This window comes from Diadema antillarum, unplaced genomic scaffold (assembly GCF_040938485.1).
Source record: "Diadema antillarum isolate AM-2024a unplaced genomic scaffold, OU_Dant_1.0 seq00000791_RagTag, whole genome shotgun sequence".
NCBI classification, from domain to species: domain Eukaryota; kingdom Metazoa; phylum Echinodermata; class Echinoidea; order Diadematoida; family Diadematidae; genus Diadema; species Diadema antillarum.
In genome coordinates this window covers 751,794-766,228 of record NW_027271678.1, presented here as the reverse complement: position 1 = coordinate 766,228, position 14,435 = coordinate 751,794, and the positions used below count along the sequence as shown (strand labels likewise).

Sequence of the window (14,435 nt, the reverse complement as noted above, 5' to 3'; positions counted from 1 at the left end):
AAATGTCATCTTGGGAGATATACCAGCCTGAGAAAAGAAGAGTTGGATTGGCTTGTTAGGAGTGCTGAACATCTTTCACATTGACAAATCTCATATTCGTGCTGAATTGATTTTTTAGGTCGCTAGGGTTAAATAGTTTGCTTCTTGTCTCCATCGTCTAATTTATGATCATGATTACGACGTACTAACAAAAGGACATAGATTTTAGTCTCGTGTATGTACACACTGAATAAAAAACATCATAGCAATTCATTGTAATGACAAGTGTCATAACCCATCGTTCACGTACTTTTTTTTTCCTTATAGCATATGTCTATTTCCCATTTTTTTTTTTCCGGGGGAGGGAAGAGGGGAGGGCGGCCGTGGGTGATCTTTTATCTCATGCCGAAAATAGGTTTGAAATATCCTTTTCTGTTCATAGATATCTATTCACTTCTACCCATATCTCTTAAAAATACCAAAAACAATTGATCAGGTATCACTTTTCATCCATGGAATCAAAATCGATCAGTTCGTCTGATGAGCAGATTTTCGCACTTTGAAAGGAGAACTTAGCAAAGGTAATACTTTGAACTCAATTCAATTTTCTTTGTAATTATACATGGCAATAGGACGTATCGCATCTTTACAAAAAGAAGTGGAAACCTGACTAACAACTCCATCATTCAATATCTCAACCGCCCTTTAACACCTTTTTTTATTTACAATTACGTCCCCTACCTTAAGACTCACCAGAATAGGTGAAACTGAATTTTCACTCGTCCTCATAGTTTAACAGGTTATGCTCTATATGATATCACTTATAACTTGTCACTATTGGACCATCCTAAACATATTCAAAAGTGCTTGAAATGTTACATATTAGAGAGACCTGGCAGGTGCAATTTTCTAGAAAAGGGAGAAAAAAAACCTCGTATTGATTGTCACTCAATATTGTTGTGAACAAGCTGAGTGTCAAATCTTTTGGGTTTTTTTTTTTGAAAAAAAAAGTCTAGTACAGGAAATTCTACAATCCGCGGCATTTTGGGAGTTTTGGGCTGGACGGTCACAACCATCAAAAACAACACAAACCCTCTACACTCTCATGTCCCCTCCCCCTCTACACGCAGCCATTTCCACACTGACACCGACTATACTCCCCATGCCCTTTAAAGGGACTGTACAGTACTGGTTGAGGTAGGGATTCATGTTTTGAACATTCCTAAGTGAGATAATGAAAAGCCTCTTATGAAATATGAAAGAGCATGTAATTCTAAGAAGGATTCAACGTTTATTTGATGAAAATTAGTTTTCAAATGGCTGAGATATCCCCAAAAGTGCTAATAATTAAAGGCGACATGCCACAACTTCATAAGGATCTCTTTGTTTCACCTTGTTTTGGGATATCTCAGCCATTCCAAACCCGATTTTCATCGAATAAACTTTTGATACCCCTTAGAACTGGATGCTCTTTGACATTTCATAGATTGGTTTCTGAATATCTCGCAAAATGTTAAAAGCTAAATCTACACCTCGACCAGAACTGAACACACCCTTTAACTTTTTAAGGTATGACATGCATCCCATGCCTAATAAATTTCTCTTAGAGGATGTTGTGGCTCTTTCTTGTAACATTTAGCATCTCTTAGTTCCTCTCTGGTGTCTTGACTTTGTTCTCTTCTCTGTCTTTTTCTACGTCCTGGTGCTTATTGTCTTGCCTTTCTGGTCCTAGTCTAGAGACGCCATCTCCTGGAACAAATTTCCATCCCCGCTTGTTTCAGGTTCGTTCGGAGCTGGTAAGTTTTCTTGCCTAGAAGTCTGGCATGTTGTGAGTCTTCCCTCATCTTCTGGGCTGGTGCTAGCACTGGGTCTCTATGTTTGAAAGTGACAAAAAAAGCTTATAAGATTTATGAATAAAGCACAGAAATAGGTGATGAGATCACGATTTAATTTACAGATTGTTTCAGAGTATTTTTTTAATAAGGAAGATGTCTGTTACTAAATACAAGAACACGGATAAGGCCGTAGAATTACACTTAAACAAGCGATCTTTACCGGAATAATAATACATGTAATGCTAATGATGATAGTATAAAAAGATAAATACCAAGGGTAGCCTTGTCAATATCGACACTACCACAGGGCCCTGCCATACCATAACTTTATACATTATAGTGTTGGCAGGTACCCACTACAAATGTTGCGAGAGGGACATTGTGGGTAAAACATCGTATCAAATTAAGGACGTTAGCATTTGATTAGATTCGAACTCGGGTCCTCCGACTGGCCAGGAGTCTCTTATATGATTCCCACGTTTCCACAAAAAGAATTACCTTTACGGTTCATCATTGAACCTACAAAGTAAAGGTATTTACGAAGAAATATGTCTTAAATCATTTTTAAACTAAATGTTTTAATAAAACATGGTCAAACCATAGACGTAAGAGTCATTCTTTAGTTTTTGATATTTTCCACGACGATCGAAAAAATGCTTTGCGTTCACTGTGGAAAAAAAATAATGTCAATGGTGCAATTATTACTATAACAGATATGGAGAATATTATGTATTCAATAAAAATAACAATCATATGCGGTCATACAAAGTAGTTAATGAAGAAATTTTGATGATAATGAGTAAGGTGCCGGAACACACGTTTATACTTATTCTGAAGAGCTTGCTTGCAAAAGGAGCTAAATCGATAATTTTTCAGTAGATCCAGCGCTTTCTGGAAGTAAGCTCTTCATACACACACACACATAAGCAAAACTGATCTTGCCGCCTCCTTCTCCTTTATCAAAGGCAAAAATGTGGATATACAAATGAATATGTCCTACTAACACAAAGTTCGCTAACTTATAGTTTGCTACACTTTCCAGTTCATGTCGGGTTATAAATAAGGGTTTTCTTTTCTTAATTTTCTATTGTTTGTCTGTCACAATAAGTACCTAAAATACTAAACGAACGTGTGTACGTATATCTTAAACCTGTTTACGTATCATCCATCACTATCTAAAAACGAATATGAATCAAAACTGATGAAACAAAAGCAAAAATACCGATGAATAATTTGTCGCATTGAATATCGAGAAACTCTCTTAATGGCTTCCTGTTGACGGTTATGCTTTCCACCTGCAGTATTATGAGAAATATGAAATGAATACATCTAATGTTTTTTTTTTCAATTCAATTCAATCATAGTTTATTTCCAATCATCGAAAATCAAAAAAAAAATAGTACAAAGCATACATGTGACGAAATATTGTTCAAACGTTTGCAAAAGATTCATGTAATATATATACGAGACAAATTTTAGAACAACATATAACATGTACAATATTTAGGAAAACACTGTATAAATACTTCGTGGGCGAGCGGAAAATAAATTCGATTATGGAAAATAGTGATCCACTAAAAAGCATAGCTTGTCGGACGTGGATCGCTAGACAAATAATGAGTAAATTATATACTATTCTATAACAATATACATGTAATTATTTTGAGATACACCGGTTGGGAAAAAAATATAGAATACCAATGCTAGTGCCCGGACACTGCTCACTGAACCACGTGTACCGGGAAAATATGACAAGGACAACACGTTCGTACACACATTCGATTACCCACACGTCATATACACTGTAAGACGCGAGACAGTACCGAGAGGAGAGAAGACGGTAACAATACAAGTCTACGAAGAAGTTTCATATGAAGACCAATCGAATCTCATTGCTTTTAAGAATGATGGGATGGCAATACATTATGCATATTAGATGACATCATTATGTTCTTGCTGATAAAGATTGGTGCAGATAGATTAACTCCAAGGATTTTGTTGGTAGTTTCTTATAATCTTGCAGGTTATAAACTGTTGGTGCAGGAGATTATTTCACGCACTTTCACTCAACTGTGTTCTTTCAACTTCAAATTGATATTGCTTACATTAAATAAATAAACTACGCTTCTATTGAAGGAAAAATTAATGGTGTGCAATACAAGATGTTAACCAGTATACCCTGATTGATAACGTAACGTCAAAAATGTGAATGTTTTCATGTCAACTGCAAGTTTAGGAATAAACATATCACCCCTTTGAAAGATACCACTTACGAAAAATATAATTAGACTTTATAAGGTAAGATTATTATCATGTTTAAAGTGTTCATGATGTAAGCTTTCTTCTGGTTTATAACCTAGTGTATAAAGCTTACAAATATGAAAAAAAAATAATGTAAATCTGATAGACAGCTGAGGCGCAGAGTGGCGTAAGTCACAGTAATACCCCCATTCACAGAGACTTTCTCTCAACTGTCACTCATCGGAAGCTAACTTCATCGCTTTCGGCCACCCAAGCAGAAATACGAATCGTAGTCCGATGAATCCGACCCGTGTTAGTTGACTATCATGTCAGTGTCGGACATTTCGGGGGTTATCCGATGAGGCAAAATCGTCGGATGAGGATTATACCTGATATGTCTGACAGTCACCTGACAGTCAACTAACCAAGTCGGATTCATCAGTCTGTGATCCGATACACTTCGGTGGGTGGCGGGAACCAACAAACATTGTTTCCGATGAGTGACCGATGAGAACAAATTTCTGTGGAATGGGGGTATAAGGCTAATACGCTTACGGCTGTGTGTGATCTCATATAGATGTTCTGTGAACTGTACTTTGAAAGGGAACGCCAAGCAAAGACACCTGTTCTCATAACCCATCATAAATTCTTTGATGCCAGTCCAAACAATAGCACCAGGACACTACCCAAGATCACGGGCTGTAAAAAAATAAGAAATAGATAAATAAGAAATAAATAAATAAATAAAATGAAAAAGATAGGAAAAAATGATTGAATAGATAAATAACTACATTAAATCAATAAAGACATAAATAAATAAAAATGACGTCATCGCCCATGCTCCAGATATGCATGGTTTACAGCATTTGCGCGAAATACAAGGGTATCCAGTGGATCGGTGGATATGGGTTAATTTTTTTTTTCAGTACACTGTGTCAGGCATTTAAATGTGAAAATGAAATGCGAAGTATAATACTTACATTACAGTCTGTGACTTGTAAAGCAATTGTCGTGAAAAATATCGGAGGCAGGTCACGGCATTCGATCTGGGCACATTCCAGATGGGGTATACAACAAAGAAATTTCGCTAAATCTGCTGCTATTCCTGGCTCTTCTAGCCACCCTGTGTAAAACCACAGGTAAATTTCGCGGACCTGCAGGAAAAAAAAAAGAAACAACATCAACAATAAAGGCTGATTTTCAATGATATCGACACATACATAAACAATCAAACAAAAGCGACACCAAAGTGCCTGCCAAAAAGAAAGTAATGGCAGGAAATTATAACACACACACAGCCACAGACGCACGCAAAGTTTGACAGGTGAGAGGAGAGAGTCATTCCGCTGTTGTGGTTTTTCTTCACATTATGTTTCAATGATTGCACAAGTCATACTTATCACAGAGGAAGGACTGCAGAAAGTTTGATTGGTTGAAAAAAAAGGAGGAAGAAGAATCGAATGCCACGTCCAATTATCACAAAAGGGCTGTTAGGCTGATTTACTGCTATCTCAATACACAGAACAGTACAGAATTTCCACCAAGTTCTGATATCAGCTACTTGCCTACTTGCAATCATGACAGTTTTAACTTGGTCGCTTCAAGTGAGTTCATTTGCTTTTCTAATCAAATAAATATCACCATACATGCCATATATGTACCCCGACCAGAGAGTGAGAAAAAAAAAATGCATCAGATGAGTACCCCCCTTTGACAGATATATATATTTTTCACATCCGTTATTCGTCGGAGGTGATTTTGCTTTTGTTGGTTTTTGCTTTTCGTTGTTGTTGCTCTTTTTCGGGGGGGGGGGGGGGGGGGGGTTCTGGTCACCTACCGAGATGTTTGGTATCACAGTCCGATGAATCTGATTTCTGTTGGTCGGCCTGTCGGGCCAGTTTCACACTTGTCGGTTGTGATCCGTCAATCATTTTTTTTTTTCGAGATCAAAGCTTAGTCCGCCATCGGATACCATTTCCGGTCGAGTTATTGATTAATAAGTACAGAGTCAATAAGATGTGCGCATTACATTTGTGACATATATGGTGGCCGACGATTAAAAACAAAGGGTCCTATCAGGGTCAGACAACAGTGGTGCTTCAAAGAGTAGGATGTCATCAAGATTGCAATTGTGCGGATGGGTCCAAGGAAGAATAAGACTGGTCAAAAACTCATAGTACAGCGCCTAGGAGTCAACGACCAAACCCCCCTTCAGCATTTTAAGTCCCAGCAACCCCAATTTCAAGTGCCAGCTGCCCATCGTACTTCTTCACTCGAATCTACACCTACATTAGTTAATGCCTCATCGGATCACACCAACACGTCTGACACTAGCCTAACACGAATAGGATTCATCAGACTGTTATACGATACACTTCAGCGGGCGACCGGATGAGAATATTTTTGCTTCAGACTAGTGACAGATAAACAAAAAGTTGTGTGTGTGTGTGTGTGTGTGTGTGTGTGTGTGTGTGTGTGACAAGGACTTACCTGACAGTTCGAAGACTTTTCACTGAGGATCTTGTAGAAGTCCGTGTGAAACCGTGAGTTAGTTATTATCACTCTGCGCAGCATGCTACTGAAACTAACACCTTCTGCCAAGTCACTTGACATAGTTTTTCCGCAGTTCAGCTCGTAAATAGATAACACACGCTAATGGGAAGAATATTGAATGATATAAGGTGACAGCAAAAATCGGCAATAAGTGATATGGGAATGTACAGATGGAGTTGTTTGTATTTGAGGAAAAGTAGAACTGAACGGAAATGGGTATACCAGACATCGGCATTCATGCTAATGGCTCTTAATAGTTAATACAGATATTACGTAATGCGCAGTAAGACATCTCGCTTGAGATGGAGCTTAGGCAGCTTTTTAATAGCATGGTCACACCTGAACATCAACTACATTGTACAAGTAGCAGCTTGTCAGCTCTAAATTTTTCAAGATCAGTCTTATTTTACTAGAGCGTGAAACATTATAATACACTTTCCTCCCCTCGACATTAAAGTACTCTGTCATTAAAGAAATATGTCATACAAGAAGTGTACTACTTTTTTGCTGTTAATGCAAGAAGGTTCTTGTAAAAGACATTATGTGTTTACAGAATTAGCAAATTAAGTTTCTGCTCAACAAGACGTACAGAAAAAAGATGTGGCAGTTTCGAATCAACACACTTGTCAGTTTATCATCATAAGAACAAATTTGCTTTAAACTCTAACAAGATAACTTCTACATGTACATTTGACCTCTATATAAACTTATATCTAAAGGCGATTTCACCAAATTCGCGTTAGGTTTTAAAACAGAGGAGGCAAGTAATTTTGCAGTCAATCAAACATTTGGAAAGAAAAAACCGCACGCACGAAGAAAAGCATGATCTTTTCTCATATTTTTCTTTTGTGTGTGTGGCTTTATAAATCGATATCTATAAGCTGTGCCACTTACCACTTGGTTACAATGCACCATGAAAACAATTCCAGACTTTGTGTGTTCAGACGTATATGACGCTAGTATGTGTTCTCTCCACCTTTCTCCCACTGCTCCGGCGGCCTCCTCACTATGACATTCAAACGCAACGTCAACACAGTAATGCTGATCATTAGTCCTTTTCAAGTCGTTGATGATATCAACACCAAGTTCATTTCCTAAAGCTGAGGTAAAGTAGAGTAGGTAACGGAATTCTTTATATCGACTGAAAAGTTTGCGTTTCAATTCGTTGTACTTGGGGCGATCATTGGTGAATAAATTCCCAATATATAACCCTGCAATATATTCTTGGAACAATTTGTGGGGGAACGATACCGCTGGCACAAAGGATGAGCTGTGGACTTTGCGGCGACTCTGCCATGTGATGACATCCATCTCTCTTGTCAAGACCCCGACACTGCAGCAAGTTTCCATGGCATCGCGACGTTCTTTAAATTGTTCTTCAGCAAATGAAAGATTCCTTTCTAATAAACCGACCAATGCTATCTCACTAATATCTTCGATTGCTCTACCAGCTTCATTCACATGCTCAACAACGTTCAAATTCTGTAGCTTTTCACAAAATTTCGATGCACAATGTTCTTCCAGAAAAGAGATCATTTTTTGAAAAACATGAGAGAAAGTTTGCAATGTATGCATTTCTTTTCGTCTTTTTTCACTGAAGTCGTTCCACATGAGGCAAAGCATTGCACAGAAGATAGGAAATGGGGCCACGTCCGACCGGATGACATCATTTTCTTCCATGAAACTAATCAAGCCTTCTGCAAGAATGTCTCTGTCTCTAATTCGAAAGTATCTCGTGATATAAGATGAGATGTTCTCCATATTAAACCCGTCGACGCGTATAAAAGTGTAAGTTTCGCGAAGACTCTTGTTCAATTTGAATTCGTTCGTTTTCCACGGTCGTGTGGTTACAATTACATTACATGACGTATATTGCTCTAATCCTAGGATGCGAATTATCCCACTGCTGTCTTCTTCGCACAATTTCCCGCTAAACTCGTCGAACCCATCAAATACAAGAAGAATCTTACTTTGGTTTCCTAATATGTAATTACATAAGTTATTCGGCGTCGCTGTTTTGGAAGTAGAGAAATATCTTGTCCAAATATCACCAACACTTTTTACATTCTGGACATCTCGAAGAGGAACTAACAGCACCATGTCCAAATCCTGGAGAATATTACCCTGACACCAGTCCCAGGCAATTTTGGCGCAGAGCGTTGACTTACCGACGCCTGCCTCACCGTAGATCAGAAGGCGCTTTGGCAGATTTTCGCTTCCATCGTTGGTCAAAAGATCGTCGTATGATATAGGTATGTTATGCTCGCTACTTTGGTTGATAAGACTCAAGTCTACATAAATCTTATTCAATTCAACACCACTCATATCGAATGGATCCATCCTAACCTTGCCCAATGACTCACAGTAATATGCCTTCAGGTCTTCTTTGCATTGCTGAACTTGTTCCTTTGTAAGTAACGATGAGCTAAGTGGTGATTCTAGTAAGGAGAAAACAAAAATAAAAGAGGCAATGAAAGCATTTTCATTTCATCTGAATAATCTTTAAATGCACATTACAATATCTATAGTACAATTTACAGAAAATCAGATTAAACAAGAACATTACTAATTTCAAAACGTTCTCTACGAGATTCTGAAATTCATGCTAAGTGTAGCACTGTTGTGTGCTATCTCACAGTGAGCCTTCGACAGTACTCTTCTGTTTATGTCTTCTAACATATGAAGCCGTAGACTTACATTATCTTGACTGGTAAAAATTGACACGGTATAGGGGCTTGGGACTACAATGCGAGCGTTTAGAGAAATGTTTTGACATTTCTTATCAAAATAACTAGAACCCGAGTGCACTACCCACCTCTTGGTAAGGATAAATAAAGCAACAATTATTTCGGGAACTATTTTTGAATTGGCATAAATTATAGTGTCGTGGTATTACAAAATCAAAACAAAATTGATCTTGTTGAATATAGCGATACATTTCACGATATAATAGAAAAAAGTAACTACTATTTCATTCAAACACAAAGAGAACAAAAACACATTAAGAGGGAGAGAGAAAGAGAGAGAGAGCGTAAAGAGGAGAAATAGATATATCCAAATAAAGTCAAATATTTGCAGATATAATAATGCCTTTCAAAACTGTAAACTTTGGCTTAGAGGTCAATTTTAAGAATATTTTTTTTCTTCTTTTTTAATTCAATTTCAGTTTTATTTCGTATTTCTCAAAGACAATGAAACCCCCCCCCCCCAAAAAAAAAAAAAAAAAAAAAAATCCTAGTATCCCGGCTATGATACACAACAAATTATTAGAAACCTAGCAAACATGGGGATCAATCTATAAAAATTTAGATCTCAGTTTAAATGCTAAATCAATCACGAACCTACCAGATCTAACTACTCAGGATGAGGTTGTAAAGGTGTTTAAATGTGTTAGGTACCTTGGATTTACTTTTTAACACCATATTATAAACATCTGTAAATCTGCATCTTGGGGTATGTACAAAATAGGGAAGATCAGGCGTCTTTTTTCAATCATCAGCTGAGCGACTCGTCCATGCCTTCGTCTCCCCTTATCTGGATTACTGCAACTCCCTCCTTGGTGACCGATTTAACTTTCTTCTGAAACTCACGTGCTTTATCGGTTGGTTGTTGTTGTTGTTTTTATTTTTGGAAGCGCACACAATTAGTTATTTATGACTGTATCTCTGTTTGACAATTTTTTTCGTCTTTTTGTCACTGTTATTTTAATAGTTTCTAGGCATTTTCCTAATGTTATTGTGTTTTGTCGTCTTCTTGTCCGAACAGCAACAAAGCGCTTCGAAACACCAGTAAAGTTTACACCATATAAATGCAACTATTATTATCACTATTATCCTTATTACCAAGAAATACGATGGAAGTCTCATAAAATTGAGTTTTTTAAGCATATTGTGATAATCAATATGCTTCTTTTCAATACAAGATTACAAGACTGATCACCATGTTCGCTAGGATTTGTTGTGTGTCATAGCCGGATACTAGTATTTTTTTTTTTTTTTTTTTGGGGGGGGGGGCTTTTTCCTTGAGAAATACATATATAAAAACATTGTTCAAATTTTAATTCTAAGCCAAAGTTTAAAGGTTTGAAAGGCATTATTTTATCTGAAATATTTGACTTTATTTGGATATTTGGGGGTTGGTTTGTAGGCTTTGTTCGAATCCCCACTTACAACGGACTAAATAATGATCAATGAGAGCTACATGAATTACTCCACTCTGTCTTGTTTTATCGAAATTGTTTGTAATAAAGCGATCCGCTAATGCTGAAGTCACATTTGTTAACCTTGTTGGTTTAGTGATGACTTGCTTCAAATTAGAATTATTCAATATCTGACAAAAGCGTTTCGATTAAAATAAAGTTCGATCCAGAGTACCACAGTTTATAACACCAAATGATAACCACGTCCATGTTGATGTCGTCAGTTCTCTGAAAAATGCCTCAAATTTCTTCAACAACATTTAATGGTCTTTACCATGCCAACACAAATGTATTTTTTTTTCATATGTGTTAACTTCCTTTCAACCGGTAATAACTCCGACCTTTCATTTGCCAAATCTAAACGTAATTTGTGATTAATGCTCGACTTGATATGTGATTATGCAGCAACTCGTCATTCATAACTGTATTTATCATTCCAAATGAGATCGTAGCCATGTATTTTGAGTTCGGCATCATAAATGTTCCCATCACGCAACAATCGAATTTATCACATATTTTTGAAAGAATATACGAGTGAATGGGAATCCTTTGCACCGACAGATTTTCTAATCTGAACATTTGTATGGTTATCTTCATTCGGATTTACGTAACAACCTTCCTGCTCGTTTACACACTTGAAGTTTGCTCTGCAAAGGTATCATCTAACGATGAATGAAATGGAATTTCTATAAATAAACACCGATCACAAATCCAGTCACAGTCAGATTAAGATATTCTTCTATGGACATTTGTGCACTTTAAATGACACCACTTCTGGCAATACGCACACATCAAACCATTTTGATTACTTCGAACCGGAGTGCCACATGCAATACACGGAAAATCTAATCGATCCGGCATATTATAAGAGATACAAAGAATTGTATTGCTCATTTGAACTTAATAAAGTAAGTTGTGCCTGTGTTCCATCTTCTCAATATTTGCAATTGTGGTTATAGGACATTTCCGTTCCGTCGTCATGTGTTAGAGCAGTGTTTCTGTCATCCAAGATCCAAATTCGATGACTTTCACGTGCGTTCGTACCTCACCGATATAAAGTCGTTGTCTTGTCGGCGTTAGATCTTCGTGGATGATACGCGTTCCTTTTCATAGATCGGCGCGCTTCTTGTAGATTTCCATTCCCTTGCTAGTTTCACGATGATCGCCTCGTCTTCTGTCCGTCCCATTCTCGCGGGGTGACGCGATGACTCCGATCAGATCAATATGCAGTGGCATGATGTCGAACTTGAGCTTATGATCTCCCGGACGACGTCGATGACCAATTGGTCCGTGTTCTTGTCATTATGTTCAGGAATTCCTTGAAAGATTAGGTAATTCCTGCGACTGTATTGTTCTCGACCTTCACAAACTCGTTCGAGGTGATCGACCTTCTTCTGCAGTTTGTCAGCTGTTGCGACAAGTGATGTGATATTGGAAGTCCATTTCTTTTTGCCCTGTATACCTCCTGGGTTACATTTCCTTGATTGCTGCCACAGCAGCCTCGACCAGTCGACTACGTGTATGGTCATTATTCAGAGTTTTGCTGACATGATGGTCATGTACAGTGAGCAGGAGTTTGGCTTCTGCCTGGACGGTTGACTTACCATCAGGACCATCGTCACTATCTATGGCTGTGATACACCCGTTTCTGCCAGCAAGACCGCTGGTGAAGGTCCGGTCCTCCCTATGTTACGAGTCATCGGCATACTCATTGTATCTGGGGCTGGTTTCCGTGTTGATTTCTCAAGTTCCGTATAACGATTTTATTCCAGAATGCATCGAAAATGAATGTCACCGATGATCGCAGAGTTTCTTCTATGTTCGAACAGTGTGATATGATAAGTGTTCTCCCGTTCCCACGAAAATATTGAGAAGTTCCGGAGCCCAATAGACAATTTAACATGTAGCAACGTGTAGGCAACGTCTAACACAACACAGTGACTGTTGGAGAAGAGTCGAACTGAGTCATAAAAACGACAGGGATATGGACGTAAATATTTGGGAACCTGATTAATCATCCAACGTGAAAGTGGGCAGTCATGATTGGCACTGTCACGATTTCATGAGTCATTTATAATCACTTAAGTGTATTATGTGTTAGCAGCAAGAACTACAGCAATTGCACGTTCCCTTTTCCCTCTGTCCACAAATGCCAATGCACGAGCCGTCATGACAAAGAGGGAGGCGGAGTTACAAACACAACGATGATGGGGACCAATGACATTTTATTATATTCCCCTATTAACTCCCCGTCTCTTCTTTTTTTTCCTGTACCTTGCATCGACGCTGAGTATGTAAATAAAGGAAGGTGAATATAAAGCTTTGCTATGTTAACTGGGTTATGTGTGTGTAAAGTGCCCTGTTCTTCTTTTCTTTCTTTTTTTACCCAAGTGCCATGAACAGAAGGATTTTTTTTCTGGATATAAAAGTGATTAACTGTATGAATTTTGTGCGGACATGTCTGATTTGTTGTCATTAAATGAAGAGATGTGGCTGGTGAGTCAGAGTGTAAACTACCTGATCCTCTCGCGTCTTATAGACCGGGCGCGAGCCCAGCATACCCCCTGTCGCTGACAGCCCCAACCCAGGGCTGGTATGCTTGGTCGGGAATGTGTACAATATATACGTACACATGTTTATAATAATATACAAACATTATGCCAACAAAAGTTCATGACTTCTGAAACATGATTTAAGTAATTGATTTTTTCACCTCTTAGGACTGATGTTATCATTGAATATGATGAGAGTTTGGCCCGAGATTACCAAATTACAAAAGAGCCATTTTGTATCAAAATGCGACATACCCGATTTGATAACGCTGAATGGATTCCCCTCATCCCTCATATTATATAGATTTTCCGTTGATGAGTTTCACAGAATACTTGCACTTATGATTTAAAAAAGAAAATGAGTTGTACAATTTCATTAGCTTATCGCATTTTGATAAGTAGGGCCTATTAAGCATAGTAATGCATTGTCTTCAAACTAGTCACGGGTGCTTTTGAAGTAAATGGTCCTTAGTTAAGTTAACCCAGCAGAACAAAGATATATGTGGACAACATGAACTCAATTTGCTATAAAAAAAACAGCTACAAAGAAGAAATGGGGTTTTTATCTAATCTTACTCTAAATTGGGTTATTCTTAAGATTTGTTCATACCCATCAGCATTAGTTCGTATTCTTCATCAAACTTATCTGGTCTTCGTTTTCTCCGACTGCAGGAAACCACGACACATCCTGTGAAGGACAACATAAACAACGACACAGCAGTGATACAAATGATTAGTTTCCAGTGTGTGTATACATTATAATCAATATCTTATACCTGAATTCATTTGAAGTCCTAGTTTTGCTGAATTTTGTCTGCGGTATCTTACAAAACGTTATATTAAAAAAAGTAATAATCTATCATCCAAATGTTAAATCTTACCTTTCTTCCTGTTTTGTATAAATCCAAATCTGAGTGTGTTCTGAATCTATTACAATACATTTGTTGAAATTGGGGCACGTTTACTTATGGTATAGCCCAGCTACGGTTAATCGAAGGTCAGATGTGAAAAAGGACTGCAGCATCCTCCTTTTTCATAGGTCGAGTGTTAATGCAAAATCATTTTTTTTTATTACCC

General features: G+C 37.7%; 1 protein-coding gene across 6 annotated transcripts; it reads right to left on the bottom strand.

Annotated features, from left to right (window-relative positions):
* Nucleotides 1–997: 997 nt before the first annotated feature.
* On the bottom strand, nucleotides 998–14,394 carry LOC139739218 (protein NLRC5-like). 6 transcript variants are annotated; one of them, XM_071649835.1, is made up of 7 exons: nucleotides 13,969–14,394; nucleotides 8,972–9,046; nucleotides 7,503–7,614; nucleotides 6,546–6,707; nucleotides 5,036–5,209; nucleotides 3,037–3,109; nucleotides 998–1,851 (listed from the first exon to the last, which is right to left on the bottom strand). In XM_071649835.1, exons 2-7 carry the CDS (start codon nucleotides 8,998–9,000, stop codon nucleotides 1,838–1,840), a joined length of 564 nt encoding a protein of 187 aa, XP_071505936.1. In that variant the 5' UTR covers nucleotides 9,001–9,046; nucleotides 13,969–14,394; the 3' UTR covers nucleotides 998–1,837. The 6 variants fall into 6 exon arrangements, with proteins under 6 accessions (XP_071505936.1, XP_071505937.1, XP_071505932.1 ...); XM_071649836.1 differs by lacking the exon at nucleotides 13,969–14,394 and adding an exon at nucleotides 11,595–11,947; XM_071649831.1 differs by having other exon boundaries at nucleotides 7,503–9,046.
* Nucleotides 14,395–14,435: the final 41 nt, after the last annotated feature.